Source organism: Trachurus trachurus (genome assembly GCF_905171665.1).
Source record: "Trachurus trachurus genome assembly, chromosome: 5".
Taxonomy (NCBI): Eukaryota; Metazoa; Chordata; class Actinopteri; order Carangiformes; family Carangidae; genus Trachurus; species Trachurus trachurus.
Genome location: NC_139896.1, coordinates 18,149,518 through 18,169,888, shown reverse-complemented (window position 1 = coordinate 18,169,888; position 20,371 = coordinate 18,149,518). Strand labels below are relative to the sequence as shown.

Sequence of the window (20,371 nt, the reverse complement as noted above, 5' to 3'; positions counted from 1 at the left end):
CTTTCTGTTGAGGATCTGTCAGCTTCACTCCTTGGGGCTGACCCTCACTTCCACTAGGAAACTCAGTGTCATGATGACACACTGGTTGCATCAAATGCTTTTTCTGCCAAACACACCACCGCCCAGTTGGTGGATTACAGAAGCTTATTTACAGGGTTGTGGCTTAGTGGCTTTGAGTGTTAAAATGATCCATATTATTGTAATGTGTTTTCAAGGTCAAAAGCTTTGACTTCATCAGGTACTTCTATGTTTTGTATGTGTGTTGCAGCAATGGTACACCAGCACTATGAACCTTATAGGAACATGGCTGACTGACCGTATGGACCTTCAACTCCACGTTTATCAGCTCAAGATTCTCATCAGGATTGTCAAGGTGAGAAAAGCTACTTGCCCATTTCTAAACCATAACAAACAATACTTCCATTAGCCACTGTTCAGTGAATATTCTTAAGAATAACCAGAATTATTATTATTATATATACAATACATAACCTTTATTTAACCAGGTTGGTCCCATTGAGATCAAAGATCTCTTTTACAAGAGAAACCTGGCAAAGAATGGCACCACATATAGTTAGAAAACAAACAGTTTCAGCACATTGTCACATTAAACATAGAATAGTTGTCTATTGCAACTCTGGAACGTTCTAGCATTTCACAACTTCCTCTGCATAATTTAATAGTAATAATTGTTAAATGATTGATATTTTTGTTAGACAAACTTTTTATTTATTTGTTTTTGGTTATAACAGTAAGTGGCAGTGTAACAGTAAGAGTTAGCAGGTTTTGCAGTGTCACTGGTATATATTTGCACATTTTTAAATGTTTCAAATTGAAAAATACTTTTTTGGTTTGGATCATGCTGCTTTTATCTACTTGTATATGTTATATTGTAATATGTCACTCAGCACCTCAACCCAGCAGTTCCTCCGAACTAAACAGTCACACAGGCCATGCCATGTGTATCTACCTTCTGACATGTCCAAATGGATGTAATCCTGAACCAGCCTCAGTGTTGAAGCAGAATCTTTTAATGATGTGACAGCCCTCTGGAAAATTATTCCATTGTTTAGGCACAAAACCAACATGGTTAGCTTTAGTGAAACAATCATGGTTTTGGTCAAAAATCTTTGTAAATGTTAAAGAAACTTTATCACCGTGGTTACAATAACAAACGTACCTTAAAATGATTATGTTCATGACATAATGTTGCCCCTCAGTCCAGATGTTTTTCTTGTTTGTCCATCCATCCTCACAACCTCCACACTTTGTTGCTATGTAACGTGAGCCTGACATCTTCATTTGCAGCAGTCATTGTTACCAGGGAGCTGCGCTATTTGAGCTTAAACATTTCCTGAAAAGACTGATGCTTGCTATGGCCCAATTAAAGGGTCCGCATCCTTGAAAGCTGCATTTTTAAATCAATTGCAAAACCAGAGTGGTTTCAGACTGTCCCATTTAAAATGTGGCTGAGAAATGCATCCTTTGTTTATCACTTAACACCAGATGTGGATTCAACCTCCATAGGAGGATACACTGTGTCAACAAAGGGTAACTACCACATGAGTGGTTGCTGTCCTTTCCTTAATGTTGATGCAGAGCTTAGTAGCCAAGTCATATTAGTCCATTTACCATTTTTCATACCCAAAACATCTTCCAATGACTTCATGGCACAAACCACTAAGCCTCTGTGGCACTACCTGTCAGGTGGTTGAGTACTAACTCAGAAACTGCAAAGAATAAACAAGAAAATCCTCGATCAATTACAATATCTCAGCTGAAAACCTGGAGATGTGACCTATTTCATTTTAGAGGCCTGTTTTCATTGATGTCAACTGAGGTGATGATATCGACGTGTAATGATGACACACTTGGAATCGTCTCAATCATCTCGTCTTCACTGTAACATATATTTTATTCACTCCCCATAATGACTCCCCGAGAGTGTGAAAAAAGAGCTGACGCCCACATCTTGAAGACAACATGTTAGTGTACAGGGATCCTTCTCACCAGAACTGGAGCTGTTGAACTTGTAAACCACATGCTGGGTAGATCACTGGTTAACACTTAAGTCTCAAAGCAACATGATCCTGGTTATGTCATACTGAGCCATTGACTAATGTCTCATTGTAATTTAATTCTGGAGAACACCCCACTCTACTTCTTACTGCTTTTGGTACGTGTAGGAGATCCTGTAAAATAGGACTTTGTCACGTTGTTTCATAAATGGTTTTGCCAATTGTTTTCTGATTCTTTCACTTGTGAACAGAAAAAGTACCGTGACTTCCGCCTTCAAGGTGTGCTGGACTCCACGTTAAACAGTAAGATGTACGAAACCGTGAGGAACCGTCTGACCCTGGAAGAAGCCACTGCCTCAGTGAGGGAAGGAGGGATGCAGGGCATTTCCATGAAGGACAGCGACGAAGAGGACGATAACTAGATCCAAGGGCCTGCAAAATGTCAAGGATGTAGCTTTTCAGGGGGTGAGTGGTACTACCAGGAGAACCCACATAGTTTTTCCATGAGGTCCAAACAGACTGACTCAGCATCTCAACTTGTTCCCTCCATTGTTTGTTTTGTCAGTTTTATATTCTGGTAATAGTTCCATCATTCTGCCAGAAGTAACACCAGAGGAAAATGCATTTTGTGTCTGTAATCACCTGTAGAGACCCGAGTGTGTCCTCTCACTGCTCATTAAGCTTTAAACTTTAAGGTCAGAACAGCCAAGTACTGAGGGATCGGACCTTGAATCAATCACTGATCGATTTATCGTGATATGAGCAAATTATCGGCCTAAACTTGTCAGTAGCACAAATGTGACGAGGAACACTCATCATGCAAACAGCCTTATAAATAACATGATAAATAAAAAAGGCAGGTGCGTCTATATCAGTCTTCTCAAGGCATGAAAAGTATAACATTGTACCTTCATGTCTGTCCAAAGTCTCTGTACTGGAGCTTTACTGTTGCTTCGCCCTCATTTACAGAAAAGTACTCGACTGTGGAAGTGAAATTGTGAAATTGATGAAATGTTTCTTTTCTTTTTTCTTTTTTTGTAAGCCTGCTAACAAATGCATGATCAACTTATCACTGAGGTAATATTGTGATTGATCTAAATGGAACTGATAGTTTTAGATCAGACTGACCATCCAGAAAAACAAAAAATAAAACAAAAACAAAACTGGGTTAAAACTAAAAACATTCAAAATATTTTTCCGAAATAAAATTTCTGAAGCAATACGGATGACCATTCTTTCTCCAAGTCTATGAACAAGTCTGACTGTGTCTTTGTGAAAATGTTTCATTATTGTAAAGTGAGTGGAAATTGGCTCATATTACTTTCTTTGTAACAGATCTGCATCAGTCCTCAACGTCAAATCTAGATTTCTTTTTAAATCATCTTGTGTTTAAATGTGACAGTGTTGGTTTTCGTCTGTTCTCTGCGGTGGCACTGAGAGCTCAATGCACCGCATCGTAAGAAAACACACGCAAACAGACTAAAGACAAACACAATTCAAAGAACATCTTCCATGAATCTGAAAACACACAAGTTGCAAAATACTTACAACACAAACAGAAAGACCAATGTTGTCTGTGCAGGGATGCATTTGTTGTTCAATGTTTTGTGACTTTTGAAGCTAAAAGTATTGAACAAGTGCACATGGATGTCATTATAATACATACATACATATTATTATTACTATTACCATTACTATGTGACTTTCTTGGGTGAACTAGATAATGCTCTTGAATTTGCCTGATTCAAATCTAAAAAGGTGTTAGCTCAAGGGATCGATTTCAACTTTTGCCCAGAATGCTTGGTAGTCCTGCTAGAAATACTAGTGATGTAAGGCAGGCTCAAGGAGTGAATACAAAGATGAGAGCTGAAAGAGTTGGCAACTGTGTGTTGATCTTCTTAAAGGTACAGTAGGTACAGAACAGTTAGGTATCAGCCAAGTCTGTTTCTAAAATACATAAAACTGAACTGGGAAGCTCATCTTTACTTCCTTTAGCATTAAAGATGCGGTTGTGTATGTGGACAAGTTTACAGTCAAATGCACAAACAGTACCTTGATACTTGAGAAACTGATTAACTGTGTGGAAATGGTACCGTACTCACATGCTATCAGTCTGACTAATAAGAGTGAGTATGTGTGTGTCTGTATATATATAGACACCCATATTTCAGCTAACAGTAATTACAGTGCCAATAGCAGAACAAACAACCTAAAGTACTGGAAACAGTTTAACGCTGGTCACACAGATGTAAAGGTCAATAACATCTAAAAGGACGCATCAGAAAACTTGTAGCTATGTGTTGACAGATAAATTGAATTATGATAAACTCACATTACTAGGATCTAGAAGTTTTCATTAAAAAAACAAAGTATTTTGAGCCAAAAACAATCTGCGGGCTGTTTTTGCAAATTAAAACAGGGTTTCCAAAAGTCTCTATTTAGAATATTATGGCTTAATTTAAGGAATAGTGTAAACACCAGGAGTAAAAGATTAAAAGTAGTAGCTTTGTCTTTATTAAACTCAACATTAACTTAAATATGTCAATAACTCCAGATCAATCAGTGAGAGATTATTATTGATTATTGGTATGAGTTGAATGAAATGAAACACAAATTTTCTGAGAAATAAAAGGGGAACGTTTTGAATTAAGGAGAAATGTTGAAGTGAAGGGGCCTAAATAGATGTAATCAGTTATGTCATTAAACTGTATGTTTTTTTATCACCAGTTCTTCCATTAGAGCGTGAGAGAGCTGCATTTATCCTTTACAAAGAAAGTGATATTGTCACTAATTTTAGACTTGTGTCAAACTGCCTCCAGGCGAATCAGTGACAACACAAGTTTTGTGGTTGTTGTTGAAAAAGACACTAACTGCCTGTGGTCTCACTTTTTTTGTTTTTTTGTTGTCTCCAATGTTAGATCTCCACATCGACACCTCTGACGTTTTACTGAACTTTATTTTGACAGTTAGATATGTAGGCAAGGCAATACACATAGAGTTTGGTTTGATCACACTGTTGAACCTGTTTGGTTTTAAAACAAATGGTTAAATATGAGTTTGTATGTTCCTGTACTATATGTATGATGGGGCTAATCCACATTTTTACTATGGATCATGGGAAGTCAAGTCTGCCTGTACTTTCCCTCTGTCAGCTGTCCTATACTGTACCTCTAGAGCCACGTGTCGTCCTGTATGCAAGTACTGCATGTCCCCAGTATTCACCCCCCAAAGTATTTTTGCTCCACGTGTTGAAGTTATCATGCTTCTGCCTTCTAGAAGATCCCACTGAGGCCAAGAACATTTAAATAAAGGTGAATGTGGAAATAGCTCATATCGTCGTCCTTTGTTGTTGCTGTCGTGTGAGGAGAAATCAGCTGACAGGGATGTCGTGTCAGCAGGCTGCAAAAAATACATATTTGTTAATCTGTGGCCCTGACCAGCCCATCCCCCACCCCCAGCCTTTCTCCTTTCTTAAGAAAGAGAGTCTGAGATTAATGCAGTGGATTAAAGCATCAGGCATCTTGAGAGATGATATTAATGTCCAGAAGGAGATTGAAAGAATCAAATCAGCAACAGCCAAAATCAAATCAAGAGGCCAAGATGGAAGCTAAAACTAAAGTCGGTGGGATTACATATAATATTGTCCCAAATTAAAAGAAACCAAGATATCTTTTAATTATTTTACAGAAGGGGTGGGGGCAAATCCTTCTTAGAAAGGAGGAAAACTAGATTTTGGATGAGTGGTTGAAACAAGATAAACTGGACCCTACTAACCATTCTCTCTGTATGATGCTCACTGCACATTTATTCTTGTGCAGGTGTTTGATTAATCAGTACTGGTACGGTAATAATATTTGATAGTAACGTGAACAACCACCAGTAATGGTTTACACTTTGTGTGTTGTATTTCTTTATTACAAATACATTACAAACTGAAGATTCAAGGAGAAATGGTAAAGTAACAACCTGAGCAACCACACAGCTCATTATTTCACCTCTCTGATACGACCCACAGGACCCATCATCAGTTGTACCAGCTCAGCTGAACTGAGCTGAAATCCTCAGGCTCTCCAAAGGTGTTTGCTGTAATCATTTATTATTGACACGCAATGAATCTTGGGGTAGGTCAGACAACAATGGATCTATTTGAGACTTCATTGCGGAACTGAGACAACGGTCAAAGATGAAAGAAAAAACATTAATGGCTACTCTACTATGATTACGAACACTAGATTTCACCTAGCGGAAAAATGGGTCTTAATAAGATGCTACACAGTCAAACTTTGGACTCAACTGCATCATCCAGTGGCAGTGGTTTAGAGATAGCGCATAGGATATTGTTTATAAATTTGAAATTTACTTGACATATTGGAAATTTACAGGTAAATGGGAACATTAATGAAAATGTGTGTGTGGGTGTGGTGGTTCAGGCTTTTTCCCCATTAAACACTTTCAAACACCACACGGTGAGTTAGCACTTACATTTTTCACATTTCAAATTATTAATTATTTCAGTGTGCAAACAAAGTTTGTTGCAGTATATCAGAAATTAAACTTGTAATGTTTTTTTTTTCTTTTTTTTCTATTTGGTTATTATTCTGCTGCTTCCTGTTAAACTATCATTCAGTGTCTTATTTCTCACACTCAGTAATTCAGGCTGCAGAAAACAAGACAGGCAGAGAGTACACATGCTCTTGACCTTAATTGTCTCTACAGAGGCTCTTCCTTCATATCCTATACATATGAGAATAATCAACAGCAAACACACAAAGCAGGCCACCTATTTTAAAATCCAATCTGCCTTCTTGGTGAGCCACCTCAGTATATCATTCATTTAATTTCCCCATGAATATCCAGACATGATTGGGCGGTTCTGTGCGAGAGGCGACACCAAGACGGATTAATGGGCCTGGAGTTTTATGCCGGCACGATCTGAGCTGCTTTGGCTTTTAAGCTCCAATCAAGTGGGGAAATGGGAAATGATAACTGTATCAAAATAAAAAGAATCTCCAACTGACCATCACAGCGAGAACTGGCCCTGAGTCTTAGCGCCGACAGGCCACTGCTGTACTGTGGGGAGCCCTGCTGTAATGCGGATGTGAGGACAAGCCGTTCCTACACATTGAGTCCATCAAGCCGTCTCCAACATGATACGTGTGGATAATGACAACAGGAAAATGAAAAGATGAAGATGGAAATCAGCCCATGTGAAGACTCTCAAGCTGCCGGACAAATTGGTATGTGATTTGTTGTGGAGAGGCATTTCATTTACAACGCTTTCCACAGTGTCCTTTAAGGTAAACAGCGTCAAAACAGAGCAGGCCCACGGCCCAGGAGACGTGGATATTTTTGTACGACTGCTTTGCGTGCCAGAAGTGTCAAAATTGCCTGCCATTTGAGAGGGCAGGTAGATGTCAGATCCATTTAATAAAAGCGGCCCCCAAAGCCTCTTATGTTTCCCTCCCCGTGCACCAAAACCTTCTTATTGTGGCCTTAAGAGGGGACAACAAGCCCGCTGATTAATTTTAGATCTTTTCCATGAAAAGAATGGCTTACTGTTTAAAGCAATCTCACACAATGTTCAGGGAAGACATGGGGGCAGATTGTGTTATACCTCAGGGATGAATATTACTCGGTACTCTGTATCCTGTCTCATGGCCGTATACAGTAAAAGCCCATATGGGGATCAACAGTATCACAGTCTTAAACTGGGACTGCTGAGGCCACTGTTATTATTAGAGGGATGTTAGGAGTTAATCCCCCCACCCCCCATCTTTTGATCGCGCACATCTCTTTTTCAAAGTAAATTTTAACACTTCAACTGAGACCATTTTAATACTGAAGACAATCAGATGGAAAAGGGAAACAAATTAGTTTGGATCAACATTGTCTTTTACAAGTTTAATTAATGATGGAAAATTGAGGCTCAAATCAGATTTCAGTTGGAGCTAACAAGTCAATTAAAACATGTCTTGAATATAAAATAGAATTAATCATTCATCATTCTGATAATGAATTCATTTTCTCTTCTTTTTCATCTTTATGAAGATGTTGATGTTGGTCAACTAAAAGAGAATTGACTAAATCAGTTATTTTCACTACATGGTCAAATTCAGTCCTGAAGAAGCAAACAAACATTAGGGTCATTGATGATACACAAAATAAATGACAACTGTGCGGCCTATAATCAAAAGCAATGATACAGCCTGTAGAGCTGTATGTCGTTGCAGCTTATGAAATCTGGCAATGAACTCTCTTCACCCTGACGGCCAAAAACCAGCCCAGCCAGGAAAATTCCAGCGTCTCCCGGTTAGTAACCCAGAGCCAGACTTCATCGGAAAAAAAGATGAAAGTCATATGGTAAATGATTTGATCTCTTTAATTTGATCTTCTCTGGCCCATGCCTCACTCCTCCACCAACAGACATGGGGGGAACACAGACCTCTATAGTGGAGGTAATAAAATAAAAAGATTGTTCACAAGTCCTAAATCTGGGGTCTGATTTCAGTTTCCATCTCTGATATACGTATACAGTAAGACTTAGTCTACCCAGCTAATAGCTATATGAGAAAACCTGAAAACGTAGACTTAGTTTTTAAATAATTCTCTCATGGTTTGCAATTTTTTCCTGGTGTCTGCTTATAATCATTTACAGCTTATAATCAAATTGTCTAAGTTCATTGTCTTTCATTTTTCTCTTATTTTTCTCTACTATTTTTTAAGTACCTTGGAAAACATCTTCTCTTGTATGAAAAGTGCTGTATAAATAAAGTTTATCATCCTTTTTTTTCATTTCTATCAACCCTTACATGGAAGTCACGTCCCATCACACTAGAAATCAAATGTATGTCTTAGGGTTAGTCCAATTTTATTGGTTATTTATTTTTAGTTAACTAATATATTTATAAGTATACGTGTGTGTGTGTGTGTGTGTGTGTGTGTGTGTGTGTGTGTGTGTGTGTGTGTGTGTGTGTGTGTGTGTGTGTGTGTGTGTGTGTGTGTGTGTGTGTGTGTGTGTGTGTGTGTGTGACGTAATACAAATACCTCTACAAAGCTGCACACCAACACCTTTTTAGAAAAGGACTACACTTAGGGCTCTGAAAAGGCCTGAGCCAGTCCTGTCAGTGGACCTTTAAGTTTCAAAAGACTCAAATGAACTTGGACAAGAATGAATCACCTGCATACTCACATACGCCAAATCAAATTAGATCTTCAGTCCTGCATCACTTATTTCTTTTCAGCCTTTGGATTAGAATCCCACAGAATTCATTCTGGGTTCAAAACCTCTGACTACTCCTGAGGAAGGCCATGGTCTTCACCTGAGTCAGAGCAGAGCCAGAGGCTACACACACACACACACACACATAGAGAGAGAGACAGGGAGACAGAGAGAAATGTGTGTGTCACGTTAATAAACATTCATCACAGCGCTCTTTGCATGAACTGAACAAACTCTCTGATTTGTATTTATCAGACTGATCATTCTTGACAAAATGAGATCACATTAACATGAGTCACCAGCAGAATTAAAGGGAAACACATACTGTGTGTGCATTGCACTGGTCATTGAATCCACACACTTCTATAACAGGTACTGTATGGTCTACAACAAGTAGCTTTGAAAAATAACTTGGATTGTATTGGTGGCTAGAGTCTTATTTCAAACATCTTGATGGTCCCTGATAACAGAGCTCCATTGACTCTGTGGAAAGTTCTCATGTCCCAATATCTCAGATTCAGGCGCCAAAATCTTTTCCCAAAGAGTAAAAGGTTGTCAGAACTGGAAGATGACAGATGATAATAACACATAAAAAAAACGATATTTTCCATAACTTTAGCCATGAAAAGCTGACAACAATGTAAAACAATGAAAACGTTTCAGTCACAGATGAACACGGCGTCTACAACTGACAGTTGGGCACCATCACATATAAACTGTTCGATTTAATCAAGTAAATACATAATTAAAGACACATTATGTTACACTTACTGTAATATAAATACTGCAGCAACAATGCAGAGGCAACAACATCATCCAATGTCATCCTCACTGGCTTTTCAGTTTTTCTTAGATGCTGCAGATAATACGACAAAAACAAACTGTCAACAGCTGCAGACTTTGAACTCAATCCAATCAGAGATAAGGTCAATGAGATTCTCCAGAAGGTGCACTGTGCATCTTAGTGTGTGCGCGTGTGTGTGGTCAATAAACAAAGGGTGGGAATTTGAGGGGGAAAGCTTGGATAGACTGTATTTAGATTTAGATTTAGATCTAGAAGAGTTGTGGTTATCTGGTCAGCAGCAAAAAAGATTAATTCACCCACCCCAATACGTATAATAGCAGCTCATAAATAAATAACACCACTGTCCAAATAAATACTCCATAAGAAAAACTGTGGGTGACAGACTTTGTAAACAGTTGTGGGTGAAGAGTAGCAGCAGTATAGAAAGACAGTAATTACAACATCTGGTCAGGATTTTCACATTAAAATCTGTTTCACCAACAATGTATCAGTAAAGACTGATGAAGACCCAATAAGTTTCTCAAAAACTTGTTTTTTTCACATCATATCTAGAATTTGAGCCCATCTCAAAGGTATTAATCAGGCATCATTGGTACAAACACTATTTTATTGGATAAACTTAGTTTTCTCTGGTTGTAGCTTGCAGTCTGAAAATGTATAGATTAAAGCAAATATTAGCATATATAAAATATTACTGGACTGGATTTGCAGTAGAAAACCTTAAACAATATCTATGAAAATACATTTTCTGGATTATTTTACTGTAATAAAAGTAAAGGTTAGAAGGAGGAGGCAGTGAATGGTCCCTGGCAAACAGTCTCTCTAAAGAAAAAAAAAAAAACATGCATGAGAGTGGTGGCAGAGGCAAGGCAGTGACAGTCCACATGGCAGCTGAGGGGTAGAGGGTGAGTGGTGGTGGGGGTGGGGGGTCGGGTTAGTCTTCAGGAGGCCAGGTGACAACATGACAGGCTGAAAAAACCTCCACAGTGCTTCAGGACGGAAACCCAGGCTGCCAAAAAGACTCACGCAGGAATCCAGTCAAACAGTCAGTTCTGCTGTTCCCAGCACAAACACGCCACATCGACTTGACACTCCAGGTTTTCCTCTTTGTTGGCAGCCGTCGCCAAAAACTTTTCTTCTTCTTTCAGAACAGAATGAGAAAGTAAGCACTCAGTAAGAGAGACTGCTAGACATGAAGTCTACACAAAACCAAACCATGGATTCTGTGAACAAGAGCTGCTGTTGTGATGAACCAATTCTTTTATTTTTACATGTTTGTGATTGTGAACTTATTATTGTCCACTGGTTCCGCTCGTATGGCAAAATAAAAAAAGTTGTGGTATGCTCTCATTACTGCCTGTCGTTTCTGTGATATGACTGTCTGACTGCAGAGCGTCTTAAGCTAAATGCACTCATACATTATTTACTGCCGTTCATATGTGCGGCACGTTAGATATGACATGACATTTCAACCTTTGGCCAGATATGAACCTCTCTCAAATAGTTTCCCACCGCTATGCTGATGATATTCAACTCTATGTGGACCAAGATGGACCATTTTGTAATCATTAAAACTTGAGACTTTTTGACTGTTGTACACTGTTCAATTTAGGTTGCATTAGGGCCTTACAACTGTGTGAACCTTGGCTCCATATTTGATCCAGCCCCAGTTTGATCAGGATGCTGCCTTCATTCACCTTTAGTTCTTCCTTGTCTTGTGAAAATACGTTCTCAGGTGGATGAACAAAGCTCTGCAGATTCCCTAGTTCACCAAGTGGCATCCAGATGAACTTCTCTCCTTTATAATAAAAGTCTCAAAAAGTCCCATATGCTGGAGAAGAAGCCACTCATCTCTAACCTGAAGAGGTTGACATTTTGATCTGAAAACACAATTAACAACAGGAGGTGAACCTCACTATCACCTTTTGGGTTGTGAATCTCTAGGAGATGAAAAGATGAGGTGACAGCACTTAAGGAACGGAAGACAAAGACTCATATTAATTCAATAATCCGAATTATACAAAGAAAACTCATAATTAAACACCCAGTAAATTAACATCCTTTCTCTCTGTCTCCCTTATTCACTCTCAATCTCATCCTCCCTCTATCTCTGATTGTATAACACTCACATACATGTTACAGTCTTAAGTCACTTTTGGAGTCAGTGCATTGTCTTCCTGCAGAACAATCAGGACCTTAACCTTGACCCTGACCCAAAAATCTCCTCTTCAACCTTGTAAATAACACAAAAACAATTACCAGTTTTAGGTTCCATTCATTTGCTCCCTGCCTTTGTCAGATTCGACCTTCAACTGCTGCTAATCAAACACCAGAGTTAACTGAAGAGACTAAAAGCTGTAAGTGCAGCTGAAGGAGCTTCTACAAGCTCCTAAATTGATGGTCAGAAGATTTTTTTAAGCCAAAAGATTTCAGTCTTTGGGTTACCCTTCTCACTTTCTTATCAAGATATCCACCAGTCCCACCACAGATTAAAAGAACATCACATACAACAGTTCCATAGGTCGACAGCACACAGTTTGTTAGTTAAGCTCTATGTTCTATGAGCCACTTCCTTGTTGTGACACACAGCCATCGTTAATGTTATTAATTACACCTGTGCCTTTCCTGCTGTGAAAAGGGTCTGAAGCTCAATAAAGTTCTAATCTGTCCCACCCCCAGATGTAAGATAATTAAAACAACTGTCAGCCGAGTTGGGGAGAGGACAATGGAGCACTGTTGGTACACACAGTCATTAACATGACAACTGAGCAACTCCAAGAGGAAAGAGGTGGTAGGCCATGACAAGGGGTTGAAAACTAATTGGACCTGAGACTTTACTTTTTAGCTTATTTGAGACAATGAGACATGTTCCATTATATCTCACAACAACGACACAATATATTCAAGATTCTTTTTTCTACTTGACATAATACAGAAATGTGTCCAAAATCTCTATCGACCTTTTAAAAATCAAACCAGACTATTCCTGGTGCTCCTCACAGACATTAAAACATGTAAATAATAAAAATGTAAAAGTTCAGCATAGATAAATATTAAAAAGTATAACTGTAAATTATATACTGACTGTGCCTTTGTGTGACCCTGAACAGGACAAGAGGTTTTTGAAAACTTAAGGATGTATAAAAGAATGAGGGACTGTGGATCCACTGTGGATGGATCAATGAGGACCGAGAATGCAAGCTCATAGAAAATGATCCATTGCTCCAAATTAAAAATCTAAAAATGTAGCTCTGTAAATGGAGGAAAGATGAGCACTGAAAAAGAAATTTCAAGCAGTGTGAGGAAAGGCTTTGCCACATCCAGCCATGACCCTCATCATGCCTGCAGGCGAGAAGCAAGAGTCCCGCAAATCAATGCTCAAGCTAATTGCTGTTAGGGCTAAATAGAGGGGCCTGGGTTACAGCAATAGGATCAATGTTTATTGTGCGGATGAGCCTGCAATTGTGCCTGAATAAACTCAAATTAGAGTATTTTTGCCCTATTTACATATGAGTGACACCAAGACAACGGGCAGTAATCCCTACATGCTGAGATGCAGGTGGAAAACAAAACAGACTAGAGACGTTTTTAAGGTTATTAACAGGAAAACCAGTGTTATAGGATGGTGACATGCTGTGTTGAGTCTATAGGGCTGGAGGTAAATCATCACCTTCCTCCACCTCTTGGATAACCCAGACCAGCAGTGATTAAACTGAGGGGGATGAGTTTAGTGAGGCAGGACTTGTATCAACAACACAAATCAGTGTCAGTGGAAAAAGTTTACTGCTTACAGTAATTGTCTTAATTAAATGCATAAAACATTCTGCTGGAACCAACAGCAAAAAATGTATACTTTAGTCCCTATGCATCATTGTTTAACAGTCAATAGTGCCTAAATAAAAAAAACTTTTCAGAATGAAATTGGCACAATCATGACTTAATGTGTGCATATGTTTATTTAAGCATGCCCAGACTGACAGAACAATATACTGATAGAGACTGTATTAGTGTTGAACTGAAAGAGAATTTACAAGTGAAAAACATTTGCACACTGAGCCTGGCTAGTTTGAAATCAGGGGTTAATATTATGTAGGCTATGTCATATTGGTAAGTTACTGCTGATTTTTGAATTTGATAACTGCATCTATTCTACTTGAAAAAATGAACTCTCTGTTTAAACTTTGCTATAATGTTAACTCAACTTTTTTCCAAAACCCCAGCTCAAATAGTCATAAATATGAAAAATATTGAAATATATTAAAATAAACTATTAATGATAAACAAAAATAATGTTAGCCAGTTGTGGGTCTTTCCTGTTCAGTAACAATGCAGTCATAGATACTGATATTTCTCTTTTCAATGGCTGTATACAGCTGTTTTTTGGTCCAGATGTTGTATGAACTTTTCTCACATTGAAGGGACTCCTGGGTTATTAAAAGGTCTAAAGCAGGGGTCTTCAACATTTTTCAGGCCAAGGACCCCAAAACTGAGCAGGGACCCCTACTATATTAAATAATTGTGTATTATATTAAACTGGGTCCAGTACCATGAATAAACATAGTTATAGTTATTGTGCATTCAATACTAAACTATTCAAATAATACACAGGTTCATATATTCATGTTTTTTCTAAATGTGTACAAGGTACAGTGAGGGTGCCATTTATAAACAAACCTTGTTCACTGATACCAATATAAACAGCTGCATGATAATCAAGCTATTCAAACATAACATAATTGTGGAAACTAAAAGATATAAAACATTGTCTAATCAACCAAAAATTCCAGGACCCCCCTGCAGCACCTATGCGGACCCCCTAGTTGTCATGGACCCCCTGTTGAAGACCTCTGGTCTAAAGGTTAATTAATTGGTACCTTTTTAATACCCAGCTCAAAACAAGCTGCACAGTGACTCAGAGGCCTGGTCAAATGACGTGGTAGAATATATTTCACACATACCACATTTTTGTGTGCTGGGAAAAAATATTATTATTTTTCAAAACAATTAAAATAGCATTAAATAAGAAAATAACATGTGAAATGAAACAGCCCAATGAGTCCTTTTGTTGTTTATGACGCGTGACATGAAGTGTCCCCTGCCTCTCACTTGTTGGGAGTCCCTCAGGTAAAATGGCCTGCAAACACATGAATTCGTCGCGGCCCTTGTGGCGAATAGAAGAGGGGCTGCTGCTCATTGTAGCCGCCACACAACACGGCGGATTCCAGCAAACTTCTTGTATGCCTCTTTAGAGAGAAAGCCTCTCTTTTCATTTGTCCTTGTATACCTCTGACCAAGCTAAGTCTTTTCTTTTTTTTTCCTCCTCTCTCCCTCTTTAATCCGTCCCTCTATTTCAGGAAGAGAAAAAAAACACAAAACCAGGTTCACGCAGTGCTTTAGTGGCTAAAAGTGAAAGAGCTTGTGTTTTTTCTTTCCTCCTTCCCTCCCCTGCGCTGAGTTGAGCCTTGAATCGCTTTGGAAAATTGCTTCTTTTGAATAGAGGGAAGGAGGAACAACGTTTAATAGGATCCAAAGGGAGTCTCTGCTCTTAAACAGGTGGAAATTGGACGTCCTCGAATTTATACCAACAGTAAGTAAGTATAAGCCGGCGTGGAAAAGGAGAGCTCCCAGCTCCAAGGATTAACAGCTTTCTCCAGAAAAAAAAAGAGTGAAAAAGAAAATACAGTGTAATGCAGGAGACTCGGGTTTACAGGTCCTCAAACGCGTCTTTAATGATGAAAACACAATTATAAGCGTAATATTTTCAGCCAGAAATGGCTTGAGATGACATATGTAGCCTCTCTAACTGGTGCCACCCCCACTGTCATATGGTGCTTGATGCAGGTTGATGAGGGCGTCTCCCTGTCACTCACTGAGGAGTTTGGGTGCCCGCTGATGTCAGGAGACAAGTGATCCGCGCTGAGGAGGGGTGGCCGCTGCCAGCATGTGACAGAGAGCAGTCGGCTGGTTTCTCCACACCCATCTGACCATTAAAGAGGTAACCTCCAAAAAAAAAAACCGCTCAACTTTCTGTTCTCGCGTCCTCCTCCAGGAGCTGCAGCATCTTTTTCCTCCTCCTCCTCCTCTTCTTCTTCTTCTTCTCCCTAACGAGCTCTGTAATGTCCTGTTAATTTTGTGTGCACTAGTTAATGAGCATTAATCCATCACCCCTGGATGCTATTGTTGCAGGGGGGGTTGGCCATTTGAATGCAAATACGTGACACTGTGACAGCAAGGTGCTTATTAAACTGATGTGTCCTCCTGTCTTTTCTGCTGGGAGCTCAGGAGAGTGAAAAGACGCGGGGCAGCTGGAAGAGCGGGTCGGACTGCGCCGGGTGTTGCTCACACCAAGTTTCTGCTCAGCTCGCAAAACTAAACAAAAAAAACCCAAAACAGCAACAAACAAAAATGGCAAGTTCTGCCTCGCTGGAGACGGTGATGTCCTGCGGGAGGACCGGGCCGTCCGCGGCTCCCAAGTCCCTGGCCTTCTCCATAGACCGGATCATGTCCAAGAGCTCGGAGCCGAAGGGAAGCGCGGAGGACCGGGCGGAGGGGAAGAAGCTGCTGGGACTCTGCTCCCCGATCCCGTGCATGATCCCGCTGCAGCCCTTCAGCTACGACCTGCAAGCCAAGGCGCTGATGAACTACTCTGAGCTGTGGAGGGCCAGTCTGAGAGGGACTTTTTGTGGCTCCGCAGCCGCTCCGTGCAAAGGGAACTGCGGCTTGTGCGGCAAAGCTGAGCCGAGTTTGAAGCAGCCGCTGCTGACGTCCGGCAGCAGGGTGGTGAAGCCGCAGGTCATCCACCAGGCCGTGGCCGTGCCCAGCGGCGGCTCGCTCTACTATCTCAACTACCTGGACTCTGCGTACCAGCAGTCGGAGCTGCTGGCCGGACACTGGGTCTCCAGTCCGCAGGCCCAGGCGTCCCTGTCGGCGCACCACAGACTCCTGCTGCTGGAGAACGCCAAGCTGGCCGGAGTCGGTGCCGACAAGCTGCCCACACCTCAGTACCCGCACAAGGAACACCTACCCGGGCAGCTGGACCAGATAGTGAAAGAGAACCACGGGCTGAGCGCCGAGAAGAACGGCGTCAAGACGCACAGCAAGCTGAGCGGCAGCGGCGCCGCGGACGGGAAACCCAAGAACTTCACGTGTGAAGTGTGTGGAAAGGTAAAGTTTGTGCTTCCACCTGAGCTGGATGGCCCAGCTGCAGAGGGCAGACACACGATTTATTATATTTGATCAGCATTGTTAGGTTAAACAAAATAAAGCCTATATATTAAATATAACCAACACACATATAACCAAATAATTCCTATCATCAATTCAAACTTGTTGAAAATTGTTACCACGCTTTTATATTTTTCCTTTTTTTTTTAGAAGAGGGCTTAATTTTTAAATTTGAATGTATTATTTTAAGTAGGATAGGAATTTATAGAGAATAATAATAAACAGGTCAGCCACCAATGTTTTCATGACCAAATAGCCTATAAATAATAATAGATGTTTCCAATCATGGAATAAGAATAACGATGATCCAGATTTGTAAAGATGAGCTCATTCTCCTTACAGATTTTTTAAATCTATATTAACAGTGATAATAAAAGCCTCTGTGTGTGTTTGTGCATTCCGCAGGTTTTTAACGCGCATTACAACCTGACCAGACACATGCCGGTGCACACCGGGGCCCGGCCCTTCGTGTGTAAAGTGTGCGGTAAAGGCTTCCGACAGGCCAGCACTCTGTGCAGACACAAGATCATCCACACACAGGTGAGATTTACACCGTCTACGCCCGCATAAATTTTTTTTATTCGATTTAAACATATTTAGCTTATTACCTCTTCATCGTTATTAATCTGAATATTATGGTCATTGTGCAGGAAAAGCCTCACAAGTGCAACCAGTGTGGAAAAGCGTTCAACAGAAGCTCGACGCTCAACACGCACGTCCGGATCCACGCCGGCTACAAACCGTTCGTGTGTGAATTCTGCGGGAAAGGTTTCCACCAGAAAGGTAAATACTGTCACCTGCATTCAAACACACAGCGTGATATTGTGAAAACGTGTCGGTGGCTCAGCCTCTGCTCGAAATGATACAAGGGGAAAAAATCAGAGTATTTCTTTTTTTTCGTCCTGTCTTTTATTTCGAGTTCAGTTCAGATCTGTTTTTAAAATTGAGCATTTTTCACAAATCAATTTTTTTGTCTTGACATCCATTTTTTAATCTTCCTCTTGTCTTAAAATTACTAGCCTATACAAATTACAGACTTTATATAATAATATATTTAAATGTTAGGCCTAAGGAATTTCTGCACTAATGTCACAACAATATGCTCCCTATAAATAACAATACTGTAATCCTGTATTTTCGTTGAATTTAATTCGGCATCAGGACCAGTGGCTGCTTATCCTCTTAGTTTAGATTAAACGTGTGAGAATCTGCAGGAAGGAAAACATGTTTGTTTCTTGTGAAGGAATCTCCAGAGCGTGGGCCTCGTCCTCAGCTGAGATAAATACGAGCACGGGGTAGAGCACGACCATATGCTGCTGCTCGATCTGTGAGAGTAATGAAGAGGGAAATAATTGCAGGCCCCACCGATGAGCGTGAAGCGATCAGTGGAAATAGGACATGTCACTTTACACTGGACTAATTCTCCCCTTCAAGACGGCGGCATTTGCTCTGGGTCAGCTGCCAGACCCCGGCCAAGTTGGGAATCGGTGGGGCTTTCTCGTTGAGTTGTCGCAGCGCTTGATTTTGACAAAGTTTGACAACTTCTTGACTTTGGCACAAAAAAAACCCTGTGATTAATGAAGGCGAGGCAGAGCGGAGGGACAGAGGGAGCTCTAACTTCACACTGAACTGTTGACCTTGATGAGGGGGTGGGGGGCAAAAAAAAGAAGGCTTCTTTCACTTTCTCTTTAGATTCTCACTCATGCTTTTATTTGTCCTTAAAAAAAAGGAGAAGTAATTTAGCTTTTGTTTTGTTTTTTAAATGTAGTTTCATTTGTTTTCCACTTTTGTGGGAAGCATTGTTTCTTTTTATTTGCTTATGTTAATTCAGAAAACAGGATATAATATGATGAAATGATCCAGATGTTTTACATTTAATTTCATCGTATATCTAATAATCCCTCTGATGGCTGCATTTTAAGTTGTTCATACTATTTTGCACAGGAAAATGCAAATGTTGCAGTGTCTAGTTTTCATTAAAAGTCACTCACAATCGTGCAAAAAAAGTTGATCTGACATTTAGTTTTGATAGGTTGTTGTAAAAACACAAACCAACTGCTTGTCATTTCTCAAATTGAAAGAAGCGAATCCTTCTCAGTTTTGTTCTCCTGCTCAGACTAAGAGTGAAAAGCAGGACTTGAGGTTGAAGGGATAAAACGATTATAAAATGATGCATCAATGATGGAAATAAGAGTTAAGACATGCAATTAATCATCCGCGCCTTTTCATTGTGTCCCCAGGAAACTACAAGAACCACAAGCTGACCCACAGCGGAGAGAAGCAGTACAAGTGCTCCATCTGCAACAAGGCCTTCCACCAGGTCTACAACCTGACCTTCCACATGCACACGCACAACGACAAGAAGCCCTTCACCTGCAACACCTGCGGGAAAGGCTTCTGCCGCAACTTCGACCTGAAGAAACACATCAGGAAGCTGCACGACAGCGTCTTCTCAGCAGCCACAGAGGCCTCCAGACAGCTGCAGAGCTGAGCCGCACACTGCTGCTTCTTTGTGGGACAGTGAGGCCTCAGAGAGGACGGACTAGGGTCCCGCACTTGTGGCTGAGATGGACAGTTTTAGGTCCAGAGAGAAGGTGGGACAGTCCAATAAAATTGGACTGGAGCACTCTTTGAGAACTGTGGTAATCTGATGATTTTTTTGTTTTTTAGGGATTCTGCCTGAGTGCATCAGCAGAGACACTGTAAAGACCAGAGAAGAACATTCAACACCACACACTTAACACTGGTCCCACTCTGTAGGAACATTATTGGGTTTTTTTTGTTTTCTGTCCAGGTAGAATTTCTTCCTGCTTCATTTCAAGCATTAAAACAGGGATGACTCAAGCATCTCCCTGCTGGGACTGTAAATAATAGGTTATGGAAATAAATAAAAAAATGTTATTTAAAATGTGAATCGTCCAGGGACCATGTTGCCATGTTGTGTATTTCACAGAAAAATAAAAAAAATGTTATTGTTAATGAGTTAAGTTATAACTTATAATGAAACCTGAATGTTTGAGCCATGTTGTTTCCATTTTTAGAAGCATTTGAAAATAAAACTGAATAATGTGATTAAAGTTGTACTGATTTAACAGTAGTTTCAGA

The 20,371-nt window shown here is 40.1% G+C and overlaps 2 protein-coding genes across 4 annotated transcripts in view; both read left to right on the top strand.

The window, feature by feature from the left end:
- LOC310986399 (calcium-dependent secretion activator 1) overlaps positions 1–2,440 on the top strand; it is a gene marked incomplete at both ends in the record, with an annotated part of 133,831 nt that extends 131,391 nt beyond the window's left edge. For all 3 annotated transcript variants that reach the window (XM_083972280.1, XM_083972278.1, XM_083972279.1), the window contains 2 exons: positions 269–373; positions 2,270–2,440. In XM_083972280.1, the coding sequence (XP_083828406.1) occupies positions 269–373; positions 2,270–2,440 (276 nt within the window). The remainder of the gene's footprint in view (positions 1–268; positions 374–2,269) is intronic.
- A 14,007-nt stretch (positions 2,441–16,447) lies between these two features.
- On the top strand, positions 16,448–19,757 carry fezf2 (FEZ family zinc finger 2; the record flags this gene model as incomplete). Its single annotated transcript, XM_083972270.1, has 4 exons — positions 16,448–17,206; positions 17,672–17,806; positions 17,917–18,049; positions 19,507–19,757. The coding sequence occupies 4 exons, from the start codon at positions 16,448–16,450 to the stop codon at positions 19,755–19,757; spliced, it is 1,278 nt and encodes a 425-aa protein (XP_083828396.1).
- Between the last annotated feature and the right edge of the window lie 614 nt (positions 19,758–20,371).